General features: G+C 35.0%; 1 protein-coding gene across 4 annotated transcripts in view; it reads left to right on the forward strand.

Moving 5' to 3' along the window:
- Positions 1 to 20,133, forward strand: part of SDK1 (sidekick cell adhesion molecule 1) — a 418,908-nt gene that overhangs the window by 98,487 nt on the left and 300,288 nt on the right. For all 4 annotated transcript variants that reach the window (XM_040591242.1, XM_040591243.1, XM_040591241.1 and 1 more), the window contains one exon: positions 17,724 to 17,883. In XM_040591242.1, the coding sequence (XP_040447176.1) occupies positions 17,724 to 17,883 (160 nt within the window). The remainder of the gene's footprint in view (positions 1 to 17,723; positions 17,884 to 20,133) is intronic.

Here is a 20,133-nt window from a genome sequence, read left to right on the forward strand (position 1 = left end):
ATATATGGCAAAAATGCCATTGCCATCAAAAATGAAAAACTGCATCAATTCAGATGGAGTATGACAGTTTAAAATAATGTGTATACAAAGATTTATTTTGAACTCATGAAGCTTATTTTCGTTAATGATACAAAACTGTTTATTAGAAGTATGTGATATAAATACTGTATAATTCTTATCCCTGATGACACCTTCAGAATAAGAGAGGTGATTGCTCTTTTTATTTGTGTACTTTCTGTGGGTATTTTTGTTTAGGCCTGTAAGATTTCTGGTACCTTCTGTGTCTCTTAGTTCACTTTTAAAAGTGTTCAGTAAGCACTGAAATGCCAAGTGGACATCTGTTCTCAGGTGGTCAATGCTCAGTAGATGGAGCAGGCACAGTTATTTGGTAAGTCCAGTAGTTATATTGATGATAGTGGGTGTCTGAAGGCACAGTGCCATTACAAAAAGCATGTTTAAGTTAAATCAGAAGGAAAATGTGGAACTACTGATGCAGTATTCTTTCACTGACCAGTGAGGAGAAAATTTATTGAATGGTTTCTTGATTCAGATTTTCACATTTTGTCAGTACGGGGACTTTAGCAACAAGATTCACAATCAGGCCATCCTGAAATGAGTTGCGTTCCCCTGAGGGGTGAAGGGGAGGGGATGATACACACAAAGACGTAACCATAACTTGTTACATTTTCAAAAATCATTTGTCAATAGGCTGATGCTGCAAACTGAGTCCTCCTGGTGTGTTTTTAAAAAAGGAGGAGCTAGTATGTGGCCTCTTGCAATTGTTACTGTGAAAACAATTGATCTATAATCTACTCATGTGAAATGTAATCATAAATTATAAGAAATTGCTAGCGTGCCTACCTTGTTTCAAAGATCAGTTGTGCCAGTATCTTGAACCGTTGAGAGAAATACACTGTATTTCAAAACTTTTGCTCTTTTCTCCCTTTCTGCTTTTTGGGTACCTTTTATACTTGTTTACTGTAAGAAGATGAGGAACATATGATTTTGAGTTTCTAGCAAATTTATAATTTTGAAGAAAACAGAGGTAACTCAACTTCTCTGAGTTCCAGAATATTGTTTCTTGTGCTTCAGTGGTGTTTTATTGTTTCACTTCTCTTTATAAAAAGGTGTTTCTCTTATAAATGCAGTTGATAAAATCAAAAGATCATTTTCAGGTTTAAATCTCTTGAGAGAATTTAAAGCTCTCAAATTCTCTTGTACAACCTTCAGAAGTCCACAGGTTCCTTCCATTTTGGCTTCCAAATAGAATTATTGGCTGCCAGAATAGAATTAAGTAATATTTCCTTTGAACCATGGTGTGCACTAGAAGAACTCATTAAAGGTAAAAGGCTGGAAATTGTGCGATAGCTGCCATGGATTTTGTAGTTCCTTTATCTAGTATATTGATATCCAATTTTAAGGCTCAAAAGCCCCTCTCTATTGATGCAGATATTCTTGTGACATGTGAACAGCTGTTATCAGGCAACAATTTCAAGTAAACAGATGTAGTAACTCAAGGAATTCACCAAGATCTTTAAAAAGTCAGTATGGAGACTGGCTTTCAAAAATGAATCATTTAGGTCAGAATTGCACAGTAGTTTCTCGGTTTTGTGAACTTTATACAAATACATTTTCACTGAATAGTGGTTATTACTGCTTGCTAAGGTAATGTCCACACAGCCAATAAAATCCTTCGTTATTATGCCTTGTTTTAAAGAAAACCACCATTTTTCCCAGGAATGACTCTTTCAAGACTTTTAACTTCCAATGAAAAATAGGATTAATTACCTTGGAACAAAGTCATATGGCATTAGTCATGCAATGTGTGGCATTCTGCTTTTCTACTTGTAACTTCTGACTTCGATGCAGATTCTTCTCCTCTGTGTAATTTGTATTTGTTTGGGTTTTCCAATTTTTTTTCTTTTTTTAATACTGGACATTGTGATGGGAATTCAGGAAAGCTGAAATTTCTTATTTTTATTTAGAAGAATACCAGGGGGCTCAGTGGAAGCCACATGCTGCTGAAATCAAATAAACAATGTGTTTTGTACATTTAAAAAATACTGTGTGCATAATATAAACAAGACATTTATTATAATCTATCTTAGCTGTTTTTTCACTGCCAACTATGCAAGCAAAGCAGCAAGGTAAAGGTCCCTCATCCATAGATTTAATCTTTCTTCAGTTCAAAGCTTTGTAAGTAAAAGCAACCATCTGTATAGGACAGCTGTTGAAATCCCTCTCTTACAAGCATTGTATTGGTGCCAAAGTGAAGCTTCTTGCCCTAATATCATTGTGCCCTCATTAAAAATAAGCAGCCCAAACCCATTCTAAGTTATCCTTGAAATCCATTAAATGATATGGTAATTCCTGTTACAATGGTCTATATTGTAACTGTTAATAGTAGCAGTTCTTTATGTAGAGCACAGAGTTCATTGCATTTTCAGCCAGTATGATTAATAAGAAGTTGGGTGCTTTTTTGACATTTAAATAATCTAATGAATATTGTTTTTATCAATTAGGTCAACTCACCATGCATTCATTCAATTTATGGGCAAGTCATAGAATTACATAATTCAAACAATTGTTTCTTTGATCTCTGTAATATATTGGTTGTCTTCGAATTTTAGTCTGAAATAGAAGAAGTCTAAGAAATTGAAACAGAAAAAAACACATGCATAAGGGCATGTATTTTCATGAAAGAATCGGCTTTCACTAAGTATGTGAAAAAACCATGTCCAGGTATTATCAAAGAGAACAAAAATAGAACATAAACAATGTATAACAGCAAAGAATTGTTTTTAATATAGTTGGCTGGTATTCATTTCAAAGGCAGGACTAAGGTTCAGATACATTAGGAATTTTTAATGGAATCTTCTTTCAGATGCTTAATGATGCAGATGATTTTTAAGTACCAAGGGGCGGGGGGGGGAAGCTAAGAGCTAAGACTATACCTTGGATTTTCTCTTTTACACTGCTTTTCTTACGTCCTTTTCTGTAGTATTCTTGACGTCTCAAATGTCTGTCTTTGAAATCAATTTGAGATGTCAGGAAAAAAGTTAAAGATGTTGGCACTAGTTGTCACAGATCAGACTAGGATGTCTCATTAAACTGGGCAAAGAGAGAGTGTGAATCACCTTTATTTTTCAGATTGGTTGGTCTTTAATGTGAAAGTGAATGTGATTGATGCCTTGCAGAGTATTATGTGAAAATATTTACTGAAACTTCTCTTAAATATTTGAAGGTATATATTTGTGTCTGCCTGGCATGAAGGATTTTGGTTTCCTGTGTTCTCCTTTCTTGGCCGATGGCCTCTAAAAGTGAACTTTCAGAACAAATGTAGAACAAGTCAGGCATGCCCCTGTTGTGTTGATAATATCAACTTGACAAATGTATTCTGAATTTTGCCTGCAGCCATTAAAATGGAAAGCAAAGTCGGAAGTGTTTTATGGGAGGGTTTTTTTTTTTTATTGCTTGTACCAGCAAGTATCATACTGATTTTGTCAAAGGAAAACATAATTTTTATAAAGCACTTGCCCTATTGACTCCCAACTAGAACAATATATTTTAATCTGTCATCATGCTATTTTTTTTTACCGTTTCATTGTTTTATTTGCCATTATTGCTCTCTTTCTGTTTACTTCTCAGCTGATACAAACTAAAGGCCAAAAGTCTAAACTAAATAAATACTAACGCTAATTTAGGCTGACTGTTTATTAATTGGACTTATTTTCTGTACATACTGAAGAGATATAATAGAGATTGTTGAACTTTACATATGCAGTTTTCCTGATTTGGTTGCATATGCAGAGGTCAACTCTAGTGGTGCTTTTTGTTATGTATACCATTTTTATTAATTTTATAATAAATTGTGTTTGAGGTACATATGAAGCAGAAGGATAGAAATCATCAGTTTTTGTCAAATACAATGGATTGGCAATAAACACGTGTAAAGAAGTGTGTTATGTAATTTAATGTATGTTACTTTAAATGAGAAATTATCATTTTTTTGTTGTGAGACTGCTGGATTGGCCTTTGTGTAATAAATGTTTCTCGTAACTATGGAACATGTTAATGTGTTTTCACATTAGAAGAGTGTCAAAATAAGTACCTGTTGAGTATTGCTAAACAAAGAGAAAAACAACTAATTTGCTTCTTAATGAGCCAGTAATAATGTGCTAGCATTTCAGCCTATTTGCTTTTAAGTCAGACAGAGTTTCTGGCTGAGCATGTATTTCAGAAGATCTACTCTATAAACAAGCCTTCTGAAATCTCTGTTAGTAAAAGACATTTTCATAAATTACATCAATGAAAGCTCTGATTGAGAAAAATGTATGAATAGGAGTATTTATGCGATAACCCCTTAAAAAATAACCATAGGGTGTTTGGAATAGTCCACAGAAAGTTAAATGATGTTTAGGCCGACATAATTTCTTTCTGTTCTCTTCTTTTTTGCAATTCAGGAATTTTTCCAATTCCTTTAAGAATAAGAACAGGTATATTACATGCACATTTCCCTTCTTTTACTCACACCATGACAGGAATAAAAGAATGGCAGTGCTCAGGAGCCTGCCCTCTAACTTCGCTTACTGGGATGACTTTAATTTCTGCTGCTCCAGACTAGGTGTGTTCTACCTCACAGTCAAAACTTGCAAAATCAGTTTTGTTTGCAGTAATATATCAGAGTTTCACTAAAGGATTACAACCATGCTCTGGTTCAGTGACTTCCTATCTGTAAAATTCTCTGTTTTGGTCTGTAAAGCAAATAGCTACAGTCTTTTCTTTTGTAAATCCGTTTTGATATTCAAGAAACCATCTTCCAGGTATTTATAGCGGACTCTGTTTCTGTACTTTGTACTTTTTTTTTTCTGTTGTTAGAGCTGGAATGTTTTTGTATGCACTTTAGATAAATGATTTTACTGTAAAGCTTTAGATTGGAAAAGCAGGAAGTATACATTGATATTTTTTAGTCCTATATCTAGATATGTGAGGAAATGCAAAGTTAAAAGAGGAAAGCAGTAAGTTTTATTTGTGAATCTTAAACCTCATGTAGTCCGGGCTGTTTTCCAGCTGGGTCGGCATTAAGTGTCCAGAGAAATGTGAAGCTAACTTTGTTGATCTAGTCTCACCCATTGCTTTCCTTAAACAAGGTAGTGCTCACATTGGACAAAGAACTGCTCTTTGTTTAAAAATAACTTGAAGTTGCCAGTCCTTTCAGAGAATGTAATTATTTCCTCTGGGGAAAAAAGAATAACATGCCTTATCTATTCTAGGAAAGCATTTAGGATGCCCTTTCCTGCTTTCTTTGTCCTGCAATAATCTGCTTTTTTTAGGAAGAACATTTCTGCTATCAGCATTTTTCTCTGGTGGAGCCTGTTGAAAATAACTTGTCTGTATTGTCCTGTGATGCACTCCTGGTAAATATGTGTAATACATCAGCTATATTTGTCCCCTTCTCCCACGGATTTTAATAAAGGAAATTATTTTGATTAATAGCTTTTAGATTTAACAAACAACACTGTTTTGGGTTATACATCCATCTGGTCCAGTTTCTAAGTTGTCAGCTTGATGATGTATGTGAATGTATACAGCAGAAACAGATGACTGCAGGGACTTGTGAAATCCTGCAGAGAATTAAGTCAGCAGATTGTTTCCCCCAGTGAGAAATTTTATAGAACTTGTAAACCCACCCAGGGCATAGCTCTTACAGGGTACAGGAGTTCTCATGAATTGAGGGTCAGACTTATTCCATATTCCTTTTGAATATACATCTTCATTATTGTCAGGTTGTCTGGGTTCAAAGCGGACACTTGACGTTTGCTCTTCATTTGTTTAATGCTTCTAAGCAGGATTTAGCAAGACTATCTGTATTTATTTGATTAGGCTCCAGCAGAAATGATCAGGTGCTTCTGAGTCAGATTGCATGAGAGTAGGATTATCATAGAGTATAGTAAGTGTATTGTAGGAATGTGGTGGTGGTTTTCTTCTTCGACAATTTGTATATTATAAACCAGTGAGATGGGACTAAGCTTATGTGTTCTTTCTGAAAGTAAGTGTTCTGTGTTATATTTCTTGTCCTGTCATTCATGGACTCTTCCTGTCTTCTGATTCACAGTTTAAAGCTGGACAGAAAGGTTACATGTGCAGAAATCCCACATTTCACTTGGATAGTATTTTCTCATCTCTTTAAGGTAACTGCGGGCTTGCACAAAATTATACCGAATTTACAAACCCAAGCTTTACCTAAAGCAGTTGATCCACTTTCTCTCTTATACCCATACTCCTTTTAACAATTTAGAGGAATGATTTTTTATGAACAGAAGTCTTTTGTCTGATTGAGAAAAAATATGCAGACTCTGAAGACAGTCTCCTGAGTTTTCTTGCATCAGTCAGCAGCCTCACTAAAGGTACTACGCTGTCCTCCAAGACATGCCTGAGCTACTAGACTAAGTGGGTTCATATTTTTTTGCTTTTAAAATTTTGGTTAAATAGAATTCCATCTTTTTCCAAGCAGGTTTGAGGGAAAGTTTATAAATGGTATTTTTTTATTTGACTTGCCACTCTTTTTCAGTTATTGCTTTTGGATAATTGTTTTATAAACATGCTAATACAACTATTAAGTGGTAGTCATTACTTGCTGTGTCTCATGACAGTTGTCCAGTGTACTAAAGCCTACGAAGCAGAGGCTATATATCTTTAATTTAATGTTTTGGTAATACAACACAGAGGTGTCTTTATTTTCTAGTCATATAAATTGCACTAAAATATAATGATTACATTAATTACTGCCAAAGGATAATATTTGTTCAAGTTTACATTCCTTAAGCTTTTGTAACTTTAAAAAGCTCTTCCTGATGATATTTTTTTTATGTAAAAGGACTTTTTTTTTGTCTGTTCTGTGGTCGGGACAGAACATGTTGTGTAGTTATTACCTCTGTCTTGAGAAATCTATCCATGCTAGAAGGAAAGCAGTTTTCCCTTCTATTTCAGTACATAATTATACATAGTATATATATGCATGCTTCTGATAATGTTCTTTAACCAATACTTTATTGGTTTGCTACTAGTAAGCGCTTTCAGTTCTTTGGAATTTCCTAATTTTAGCATACTTAATGCTTTCTTTATAAATAGCACAAATAAATAATGAATACTACTAACACTGTGAGCTGTATATCCCTTCAGGTTGTTTGGGTGCATTAGTACTAGCTCTTAGAATGATTTTTAAATGAGTGTTTCTTTTATTACAGTTCATAGTGCAGTGAATGCAATCTTCGAAATTCATTTATGATCCAAATTTTGCTTGTACAGCCTTTAAAATTTCAAGCACATTAACTATAGCATGTTTGCAAATACTAAAGCTGTTATCAACTATGCTTTTTTTTTCTTTAATCACCTAGTTGCATGTTTAGGTAGAAGTACTGTGTGCTGAACATAGGCATATGGTATTTTAGTAAAAATATGCTTAAAGTTTTAGAGTTAAAATTCATTGCTCCTACATCCTATAGGATACATAGAGTTAATGTAACAGTCCTGTGTCAGGACAGTCGACTTACGATAGCTCCAGGCTTTGGTATTAAAAGTGAATTAAAAGAGAAAAAAAACCAACAAACCCACACAACAAAAAAAAATCAAAAAAAGACCCCCAAACCACAAAAAAACAGAACAAGAAGAAAACCTCTGAAGCTTTATTATAGTTAATGGTGTTATTTTCAAAACACTCTTTTAAGTCCTCTCTCTGCCTAACTGGGGTTTTAACCCTGTCTGACTTACAAATACATCTTTTATTTTTCCTTTACATATCCTTTTGATGTATGTCATCCATCAATGTTAGCAAGAACAGTAAATGCATTGATCTATTGCTGCACTTGGCAAGTTAAATAACACTTTATGTAAGAAGTATTGATTTATAAAATCCAGTACATGTAATTAACATTAGAACTGTCAAAAGCTGAACACAGTATTAACTTGCTGCTTATTTATAACCCACAGAAAATTAAACAAAATACCCACATTAATAAACAAACTCCTTTTTTTTTGCCTTCAGATATGTCAAGCTAAAGTTACGTTTTCAAGAACAATGATATGTTTCTTCCAATTCTGACAAGAAGAAATACATTATGTGTTTTGTCAGTATTGTTGACAATAATTCTATAGTCTCTAGATAAGCGTATTATTCCTGAGGTAGTAAAAGAATTCCACTTGGGTCGTTCTGAAAGGGTTTAGTGTGAAAGACGCAGAAATAAGTGACGATATTAGGGAAATTAAGGTAACCAATTTATGTCAGGTTTTCAAAGAGCCTTTGATCTGGCCCTTAATTGGTCCTGCTCTTCTACCTGAAAGTAAGCAAAGGTGTATTGCCCTGTTTGCACACACGGTGAATTACCAGTTGTCTACACAAGTTGCGCAATTAGGTACTTGGAGACAATCTGCAGGGATCACTTTGTGCTTCTGTTTCTGGCTCAGGCACTAACCAGGTGCTGGTTGCAGAGTTTGCTTAAGATGATGGGAATATTTCAATTGAGTTCTGTGAACTTTCGACTGTGCTTTGATTGTGGTTTTGTTCTAATTCAGCATCACATAAGGATAGGAACAATCCTGTCTGTTCAGTCTAGTGTATGGCTGCGTGCTTACCACCCTTGAATTCAGTAGCACCATTGAGATCCTTTGAATTGAGTTTGCTGGGGCAGGCCTTATCCAATTTATAAACCTATTTACATTTTCAAGTTTAAAGGGCACAAAAAGAAAATTACAAGTTACTCATAAACAAAATAACAATAGCAGTAAGGAGTGGGTATTGTTTTTTAACAAAGGTTTGTGCATGAATCATTTCCTCTTTAGTCCCCTTCATCAAAAGAGATATGTGTTTGTATTTTCTATGGATATTCATAGCTGCTTTGCTATTTAGAAGTAATTCTCTCCTTGAAATAATAAATAGGTGGCCTTACGTGGCTTTCAAGTCTGGCAGCACTGTTTCTTCCTGCTGAACTTGTGTTTCTGTTCTGGTACTTCCAGACACTCATCAGCTGTTTACACTTTTGCTTTAATGTGTCTTCTACAGAATAACCACCTGAGAACTCCTCGTATACCAAGGATGAACCTGTGGAAAGCACATTTATGTTTTCATCTTTTCTGTTCTGTTAAATGTTCTGTAGGGTTTCATCCTGCCTTCATTCTGGTGTCAACTGGAATATTTAGTGTATATATATACATACATATATAGATGGATAGATACCAGTGTGATCAGACTGCCCCTGCAGTAGGTGGAGGTTGCAGATTATGCAGTAGCAACAGTAGCTTCCTTTGCCATTAAAATAATGAAGGAAATCCTGCTATATTTGGATTCTCTTTTGTAAGGCAGTTTTGCCTTCCACCTGCTGCGTGCCGAGGTTTAAGCAGTAACAACTTATTTCCTTGAGAGCTCTGCAAGTCTCTGTAAACATCACTAGATATGAAGAGAATATAAAAAGCATGGAGGTTATGCTTTGATACCAAATTCAACTCAGTGAGGTTGTAGGTTTCTTGTGAGGTTTTATTTTGGTTTTGATAGTTAATGGGGTCTCTTTTATTCATCGACTTTGTATGCTACCGTGCCTTTTTCTCTCAGTACATTTCTAACTTTAAGATATCCTCTCATGAATATTTCCAAAAATAATTTTGCAGCCTTTTTCGAGGATGAAATATGCTAAACATAACTTAATAACATCATCTGTAGCTTCTTGATTTTTAACCTTACAGCAGATATTCCATGAATTCATGAAACTGAGTTGTGATTGCCTTCTGATATACAACAAACCAATTTTTTTTTTTGCCCTGACTCAACTGAAATATTACAGGAGGTCAGAAAATGAAACTAAAACATGAAGTGTAGAAATTAAATGGGAAAAGGAAACCTTAGTGGGACTTGAGGTTAATGCATCAGGAGCTGCTTGAGGCTCAGTTAAAATGATACAGACTTTTTTTTTTTTTTTTCCCCCCTCAGCTGGTCTGTTAAAGAAATCAGTTTTAAGAAAACAATGATAGAATTGCATGTGGTAAAGTCTTTCTCAGTGTATTTTGGGGATAACCAAGAGAGGTTTATGTTGAATTTTAAAGGGAGTGATGTTACCAACCACCGTGTTTTTTTCTTTTTTCTGCCAGAATCCAGGTCCTGTAAAAACTCTTCTGTGCTTCCATGGGCCCTCCTCCTGTTGGTTCTGGTTTGAGTGTTTCTAATAAAACTTAAGAAATCTTTTCTCAAAAGGGAATTCTTCCTCAAGAAGTGATCCTGTAGTGATTGAAAGGATGGTCTTTAAATAGGTGGCAGAGTGAAGTAGATTTTATGAATGCAAAGAATAGGTTATGTTCAAGGGCTTTTAAGCAACTGGTGATAGTAAGATTTTCTTTTCTATCAAAAAAAACCTGCTCTAGCTTTTTTTCTGTTGTCTTGTCTCAGCATAGCATGAAAATAAGGTTTTGTGGTTCATATAAAACTGTAGGGAAAAATGGAAGAAGGTTGAGAGAAAGAACAGGAAATGTTTGTGCCTTAAAACAAGGTTAAGAAATACTAAAACTGGTTTTCCTGCAACAAGTCATTTCATGGTTCGTATCTTAGAATTGTAGAAGAGAATGAATTGTGATGTTTGTTCTTTTAAATACTATGTATTAGGCAATTTTGGGGAAAAGGCGATCTGTTAACATCAAGGAATGAGCAGCTTACAAGCAAAATGTAATCTGTGGTGCCATTTAGGTAATTCTGAAATAGAGAACTGATGCTTCAATTAAAAAAAAGAAAAGAATTGTTAATTAAATCTACTTAACTGTCAGTGTGAAACACTCATTCCTGCCACATGGGACTCCTATTCTATTGGATTTTTGAAAGCTAATCATCTCTATACATTAAAGAATGTTTAGTCTTCCTCTTGGGATAGCATTCAACAGGTATGCAATCTTAAGTTCAATATTTCTTCCATCCAAATCAAATATGTGATTGGCAATTACCCAATAACTAACTTGCCAATTAGTCATTTGACCTATTCAAGGCTAAAAACGTTACCCATTGAAATCTTGTCTCCCAGTGACTGTGCATTTAAAAGAAATAAATGTCACTTATTCTAAAAATATGTAGGTTTCCTCACAGAACTTGCTGAGTCCTAGAAGAATTTAATTCCATCCCCAATTAAGCCTTTAAAAGCACTATCCATCAACCTCAGCTGATACTGTATTTGCATTTAGAGATTATAGTAGAGGTATCCAACAAGCAGGTTATCTTTTTTATCTAGAAGAGGACAAAACTGGGTAGCATGGGCTCATTTACTTGACTTATGAAATTGAGGAAGAAAGACTGATTTAAATACAGTTGCTTCAGAACTATTCCAATATAAAAGCAGATATCGTCTCTGATAAAATTTCGGGAAATGCACTTTAAGGGAATGCTTTATACCATTGTGTGAAAATTGTTAACTACGGCAGTATATTTGAAAAATAACCTGGTGTTTTAATGAAATATTCACTGTGATGCATCAGTCCTTTCAAATCTAGGCTTAGAATGAGGTAGTAAAATGCAATTTAAATTTAATTGTTGTACTTGATGATTTATGTCACACTTCTAACCAAGAAAATTTGAATCTCAAACATCCAATATTTCGGGTAGAATAGCCTTCCTGCAAATCAATACAGTTAAAGTGACTGAATGCTCTAATGTATGTTTGACATTGTTGACAGTTTATGAATAGATCATGCACTAACTTCCATAGCATCTCACCAATGCATTTTAGAAGGTTTGAGTTCAAAAGAAGATTGATTCAAATATATCTGAGTTCAATCTAACTTCCTGGTACATTTCACAAGATTTACTATGTAATAATTCCAAACTCTTGTGCCATATAAGCTGTTGAAGTTCATTTCCACAAGAGAATACAAGTTGCATCCAGAGCTAGCACGTGTATGCATGCGTATCAGGAACTAAGATAATAAGATTAAAAGGTCCTTTTGAAAAGGAAAAAGGCAAAAAATCTTCTCCATATCCAAGTTGGGAATAAGAAGAAAACAGTCCTGATTCCCCAGAAGGTTGCAGTTATCGGCTGTCAATCAGCACAGAGCAGCTCATACACAACTGTATGCGCTCTAAAGCATCAGTCTATGAATGACACGGCTGAATTTTAATCTGTTCTTGATGGGATTCTGCTGTCCATAGTTGTACCTACTTTCTCTAGGTTACTGAAAAGATTCTTCCTGTCCGTAGTTTGTGTTTCCTAATTTCCTTTTTAATTTAGCTATACTTTTGTATTATGCATTCAATCCCCTAGACAAATCTTTTAAATACTCTTTTTTTTTATGGCAGTTTTCATTAACCTACCTGAAGATGGCTCACATCCCTTTTCCCTACAAACAGTGAGAGCAAAAGAATTTATATATTGTCACTCGTCTGGGCTGATCATTCAGCCTCTCTATGTAATTCATGTGTCTACTCTGATTTTCCTGGAAAATTCCTCAGAGATACTCTGTTCTTTATTTTTCTGTGTCAGTTGATTGTCGCTTTAGACATGCATATGAAGAAAGGGTGATGTGCATCATGCTTTAACTAGGGACTAATAAGCTAGAATCAGTAAAGGTGTGGTTTTTTAATAAACCAACAGTATTTCTGTTTGGGTTCATTGAAAAAATGTATCTCAGTCAAATCTATTTTCATTATCATATCTTTTGGGTGAACTGAGTGGTAGAAAGACAGCTGCTCAAGTGACATTTGTTAGTGATTCAGCTGTATTTGCTCTGACTTGCTGATTTATGAACAGGTTAATCTGCTTTTAATATTCAATATTGGCTCACCTAAAAATGACTTAAAAGTAGAGATACATAACAAAGACAAATAGCAATGGCAGTGGGTATCTCTTAACCTGTTCCTGGCACTCACTACATTATTCTTCCTCTGAGTGTGTTTAGGACTACAGTAACCCATTTTCTCAAGATGTGGGCAAGTGATTTTACCTCTAGCTGTTGGTATCAAAAATTTCTGGAGAAAAAAATGCTGAGATTTTAACAGGGTAGTTGTGACATTTTTTACTGATGCAGGTGAATGGGGTATTTCACTGGAGTATAGTAACTTTCCTTTTCTCAGTAATATAGGGGTCTTTAAGATCAAATTGTATCTTTAATTAAAATATATGAATTCCTGAGTTATAGGCCTGCAAGACTACTTTCAATATTTTGTAGCACCCTGTAGTGACTGAAAGATCTATTTAATCTGATTTGCTTTATGTATTTTACACATAGAAGCTATAAGAGGGCTAAGAATGATTAGCCAACTTTGTTAATGTGTTTATTAGAGGGTATGTTTGGGCTCCCTGAGATGGTACTCTCCTCAGTTTCTGAAGTCATGTTCACTTATACCATCCTTATGAGATTAGATACCTTGGTTAACTAATGAGTAGCATTTGGAATTTTTGTTTTCATTCCATTCAGTACAAATCTCTGCAGTCAGGCTGCCTTCTCCTCTTCCAGGCTGTATGTGTATGTTTGTGCTGGAACATGATTTTCAGGGAGAATACAGTATGAGCAAGCTCTTAGCTTTTTGTGATGCATCTCATCTGCTAGGGCTAGGGAGAAGCCCAGAGTAGGCAACAATCGCATACAGCACCATTTTTGCATTTAAATGTCAGCATTAATCAAACAAAAGTGTACAGGCATTGTTGAATTAGGTCCTGAAACTATTATTTTGAGGAAAAAAATCTATCTAAACTCTGCATGTGCCAAAGAAACAGAACAGACAGGCTAACCTGGCAGCATAATGGAACTGTTGCAATTCAATGATGCACAATAGCAAGGCAGACATGTTTTGGAGCAAATTTCCGGATAATTTTGGCATATTCAATCCTATTTTTTCTTGGGATTGACACAAAAATCTATCTGTACCATCCTTTTAAGGATATTGGTCAGGATGTTAGCAAATTTAGTAAGCAGACTTAATGAAAATTTGTAAAAGAGGTATATTTGTGCCAGCAGATTGACACCTTGTCCTTTCACTCCTCCCTGCAACTCAGATAATTTTATTATTATTAATATTTTTATTTTTAAATCAGCATAGCTGAAGAGCCAGAGAGGCTGGAAGTATTAACACATTTAGCATTTAGAAGAAAGCAACAGCCTATAGCATGAATGCTTGTTTTTGTTTTGGCTTTTGTAGGCAAAAAACTATTTTAGCTAAGAATATTAATTCCAGTATTTTATTATTCCTGTTTCTAAGACTCAGGCTTTTTATTAGCTTTTTGTTCCATCTCTCAAGACAATAAAAATGGAGATGCGGCCCTTCCTGTGTTTAATTAATGACGTGCAAGTATCTCATACCTATTAAATGATCCCCTTGTATCTTGCATCTCTTACCTAGTTATTCCTTTCCTACAATTTTCTTTCTGAGATGGCTTTCATTTTTCCTGCCAATTTTCCTGTTTCCCTGGGATGCTCTACAGCACCCAAACTTGTCCTTGTAGATCCAGTTTAAAATTCTGCTTTCCATTACAACTTGAAGATGCAAATATTTGGGTGCAGCACTCTTACATTCATGCATCTGAGGTGTGAGCAGCACCGTGCAGCAGAAATGCCAAAGTCATCATAGCTTTACTGCTACCTCTCTTCATGGAATCTTTGCTCAGTATTTTATTTTCATTTCTGCTTTCAGTGAATATTTAGTGAGCTCTGATTACATAATTGAATTTGATAAACTGTTGGCATGTGATTGATGAGAAAGTCAGGAATAAAAGATTAGAAGATAAAATTACTTCAAGGGTTTTAAGTAAATCTTCCAGAGAGCTAGGGTAATTTATAAAGCATGCTATATTCTTTATAAAAATATTCCTGTAGGTCTATTAAATTTTAGCTTCTACCAGAATTGGATTGAGTTTTGAGAATAATTTTCACATAATGCCAGCCTGATTGTGATACTTTAAATGGGAGATAGCTCTGAGTGGGTTGCAGCATCACTGGGTTTGGAATATTTGAGTAGGGAAACATAGGGCTGAATGACAGACTTGTGGGCAGCAGTCTTTGTCTTTCAAATAAATACTTTTTTTCTTGGAAAGATGTAAGTTAGAAGGAGTAAGTGGATAATTCAGAGTGAAATAATGGAGGAGTTATGCTGCATGTGTCTTTAAATCAGTAAAAAAACAGGATCAGCCAATTACTCGGGTAGAGGTTTATAATGCAGGTACCAGCTTCACTGTAATCTCCCCGAATGGCTCAACTTTCTTCAGGAAGAAATAGTTTAACATGCTCATTTCATGAGCCTCTATATACTTGCAGGTAGATGTCATTGTTTTCAGGGAACTTGTCCCTAATAATTTCAATTTACCAGTTGGACTCTGTTACAACCTTTTCCCCTAAATAGCAGCAATACTCCCCGCCACTGACTTTTCATCTCCAGAGGAAGCCCAACACCGTTAATCTTGCAAGGGTGGAATGTCTGTCTCATAACTCCTTTGGGAGTCTCCCCAAAATGCATGTGAAGCCTCTGAAAGGATTTATCATTTCCTCACCTGCTCAGAAATATCTTTGCAAAAAATTGCTTTTTGCTCTGGGTAAAATAACTGTATTTCACACTAACATTGTCTAATTCTGACTTCAAATTTTCTGTATTAAAGTTTAAAATAACAGTGATTTTAGTGGTTAGGAAAAAACGGGAACTGAGATAATACTTCTTCACAATGTTCGCAGTCATTAAAACCACAAAAGAAGCTTTGCAGAATATAATCTCGGTCATGTAATAGAGTAAAGAAGTGCAAAAACCATCTTTAGTTTGCCTGGGACTATCTGCAAGTTTGGAACTGTTCCTATTTTCTCGCATGTTGAATTGTCATAGCTTCCTGTATATCCAATGTATTGAAAATATTGCTGTTTTGCACTAGCCATTAATCAATTTGTTTCAAAAATAAAATCATTTAAAATGCTACAAATCAGAAAAAGGTATTATCTCAAAATACATTTTTAAACTTTGTTTGTTTAGATTTTGTCTAATAGTTTGTAAGTATTGCTTTAAGATGACGTGCTTTTTCCCCCCCTGCAGAATTAACTACATGTTTCTGAAGTTAAATTCTAAAAACTAGGCAGACAATTTGTCAGTACAAATCATCAAATGGTCATGCAGCTGATGTTCAACTTTATAGCCAATTGTAGCAAATAATTTGGCAACAGTCAGCCTGTGACTCCTTGACCACACTCAGCTGGAGCACAGCTGCTACCCTGGGACTGTATGATTAGGCTGATAATGAGTCTGGGTTGCCACTGGCCTGCTAGGTAATAAAAATTCCCTGATAAGAGGCAAGCGAAAGATAAGGGCTTAGAGAGGTTGACGTTGCCATATACTCAATGCCATCCCATCAGTGGAACAGTAGGGCACCTTGATAGCCACTGCCACCCCTTGCCTTGAGCTCCTTCTTCCCTAACATGTGTGGTTGGTGTCCGGTGACTATCAACTATAAAAGATTACAGTATGTGACCTGTGGATTTAAAAAATTCAGACAGCTTTGAATAGTACATGAGATCGCTTCCCCATAAACTGTAAAAGATAGCTTAAACACTTTAAACAGCAAGTATAAAAATACCTGAGCTTGATCTAAAATAAATTTTTTTAAGAAAAGAAATTTAACTGAACAGTTAGTTGCACTGGACAACATTTGTGTATTTTTTTCCTCATTTATTTTATATTTTATATATAAAATACAGACAGACGCACACACTGCACTCCTAAAAAGCAGAGTGTGGTAACATCTACCTATTATATATGATTTCATATTTTACATTAACTCTCTGCTTTTGAATGTAACTTGTGTATTTTACATATATATGTAAACATGTTAACTTTGATTATAGAAGGTATTTGTAAACATCTAAGATTAAGTCTGTAATTCCTGCATAGTTACAAGTAGAAATATGATGCCTGAAGTGTGAAAGCCTTCATCTCCTAGAGGTGACAAGGGGTGCATCTCCAGCAGGTGTAGACTTGTATAAGTCTGTGTTTGCGTGAGGCTTTCACAATTTACCAGTCGAGAATGTTGTTGCTTGGAGTATTTTGAGCATTTGTGATCCATGGGAGAACAAGAGTTTGAGACTACATGTGACCCTTGAACAATATTGAAGTACCCCAATTCAAAATCCGTTAGTTGTTTCAGGTAATATAATTTAACACATTTTGGTTGGCAATAATGTTGAAAACCACGTTCATCCTCTGGTTTTGTGAGGTGTTTTCTTCTAAACTCTTTTTTTCCTATCAAAATTCTTCATTTACCTTGAGATTTTTCCTGCTGTGATAATCATTTCTATCCAAGATTACTCTTCTGGTTTCTATTCAAGAAATAATAATAATAAAAAGCTTTGAGTGGATTTAATCCTCACAGAGAAGAGGCAAAAAAAAGCCAGTAGTGGTGTTCACTGCATGCTGCAGTAGGCAATGATGAAATTCTCGTATGTGTAAACAGTAAACATGGAGAGAAGCTTGTCTGAGTGGGCACTTTAATATAAGTAACAAGAACTAAGGTTATCAAAGTATTTTGAATTCTGCCTTTCAGGTTAAAGCTTAGTTATGAATATAACCGTGTAAGCTATAACTACCGAATCATGTTGTGTCTTGTTTTACGATGGCCATTTTGAGAAGAAATGAGCTAAATGGCCATTTTGAGAAGGAAAAAGAGATAAATATCAATGGCTTGCACTATACTCACTTAAATAGCTTACAAAACCACTTTCTCTTTGTATTTCAGATGATGTTGCACCATACTTCAAGACTGAACCAGGCTTGCCCCAGATACACTTGGAAGGAAATCGACTCGTACTTACATGCCTTGCTGAAGGCAGTTGGCCCTTGGAATTTAAGTGGTTACACAATGACAGTGAAATAACCGCCTACTCCAGCGAATACAAGTAAATAAAACCTATATAATAGCCTTCTCTAAGTGTAATTGTAAAAACCTGTGAAAACACCCTCCCCCCACCCCCAAATCTCTAATACCTCAAAACAGCTTTGCTGATGCTGGTATACCGACAATGTATTTTTTTAACATGAAATAAGACTGGTTTTTTTTTTCATAAAGTAAGATCTCTATGACAGAACCTTCTTTGCTAAAAATGATTCTCACATTTCAAAACAAGGGTCCTAATTTAGAATTTTTAAGTACTAAAGATGCTTTTTACTGGAGATGTAACCTTACATGTATTTGTAATAAGTGGCAGGCATATTCCTTAGCTAAATGTTACATATGATATGCTACACGTCCTTTAACAAAGCTAAGCTCAGTGGGACTGTTATTTTCAGTGAGATCTAGAAGAACGCAGTCTATCTTAACTGCATATGAAGCTTTTAGTTTCACTTCTGAGAATGCAAAAATTAATCTTACAGTTTAACAAACTGTTCTTCTATGATGATGCATTTTGCTCCCAGGATCTCACTGACTCCCTCCCCTTTCAGCAAGATATCCCATCAAGCAAGAGAAAAACCAGACTGTGGATAATCAGCACTACATTTTTGCTGATGGCTGGCCAAATATCAAAGTGTAAACCAGCCAACTTTTATCTGCTTTTCTTTAATGGAAGCGTTAACTGGGTCTCCCCTATGCAATTGGCAATGTTTAGAACCTTACAGAAATTTAGTATTTATGCAACTTACTTGTTGCTTTCAAACTTTGTTGAAATTACCCAGTGAATTCAGAAGTTATAAGGGGTGGGTATGTGAAGACAGAGCCTGTGTATAACACTTATATCTTTAGCAAACCAAGCGAACTACAGCACTTTAGTAATTACATTGCTTAAGGCAAGGTAAAGCTGTGCTACATCACTATAGGCAGAAATTATATTATAGATTAGTATAAAAATGCAGATAATGATATAAAGTTAATATTGTTGCACAAGGTAGTCCATGATTACTTTTCTCAAAGATTTTCAAAATTATAACTTAACATTAGTTCTAATTTTTATATTTTTTACTTTTACAAAGCAGTAGGGAAAAAAGTCCATTAAATAACATCTAAAAATTTTTTTTGGTCATTTAGCACACAAAGTATTTAGCAACTATGTTTCCAACCAAACATATAGTTCTGTGTGAGCTTTCTTAGAATTTAAAGATTTTTGATTTAGATGAGACCAATTAGCCATGAGTCATTGTATCTATTAATGGTTGCTGGTTTCAAGCCTTGAGATACGCTAATCCTTCAAAATGAGACATACACACATATAGAAGAGATTTGTGAATACTTTCTAGAAAATAAAAAATCTCTAATAGCACAATTAATCACAGAAAGTTTGAGCGTCACTTTGTGTAAATGCCACTTGTTTTGATCAACAACAGCAGAATCTGCTGTAGCTCCTTGGTGGAAGGAGCTGACAACAGCTCTTAACTGCGTAAGAAGCTGACAAAGAAATGGTGTGGGAGGACAAAACCCATGAACATGGAATCAACAAACAGCAGAGGTTAGCACTCAAGCTTTGTAGATGTGCTAGGCACAGGGAGACTTACATTTCATGATGCTAGGAGAAATCTGAGTAAGATCCTGTGACATTCATGCTGTGGTATTTCTTAAATAAGTGCACATGCTAATACAAAATTACCGTTTTACTGTGTATTGCAGTGTAAGTTAGTATTGGTAAATCTTCCCCAAGCTGTGTGCGTACATATCTGTACACACTACCTTGTTTCTTGTCATTTGGCTTAATTTAGTCTAGCAAATGTCAGGTCATGATACAAGCTGTATTTCTTAATTTTGCATTTTTTTATATTGTTCTTGTTTCTAATTGTAATTAAAACATCTGCTGCAGAGGTGATTCAGAAGACAGAAGAATACTGGTTTATAATAATAAAATAACATTGATAGAAAATATTAACTTAGAAATTGCAGCCCTACTACTACTATACCACAGTCAGAGATAAGCCAAACAGGATTTTGATTCTATAGAAATGCAAAGCTTTAAGCTTCCAAAAAGGATTATATAGCATAGGTGCATTAGGATGAATGAAAGCAAGGAAAAAGATATGCTTAGACATAAAAATTCCAGTTGCAAAATTTGAACTTTGACATTGTAATAATTTGCTCTGCAGTTCTCTTGGGTAAATACTGTGTTTAAATGCATGGATCTTCCCTAAGTGACTTCTGCTGCAGTTTGAATCATCAATCAAAGATT

Source organism: Falco naumanni, chromosome 4, assembly GCF_017639655.2.
Source record: "Falco naumanni isolate bFalNau1 chromosome 4, bFalNau1.pat, whole genome shotgun sequence".
In the NCBI taxonomy this organism is placed as follows: Eukaryota; Metazoa; Chordata; class Aves; order Falconiformes; family Falconidae; genus Falco; species Falco naumanni.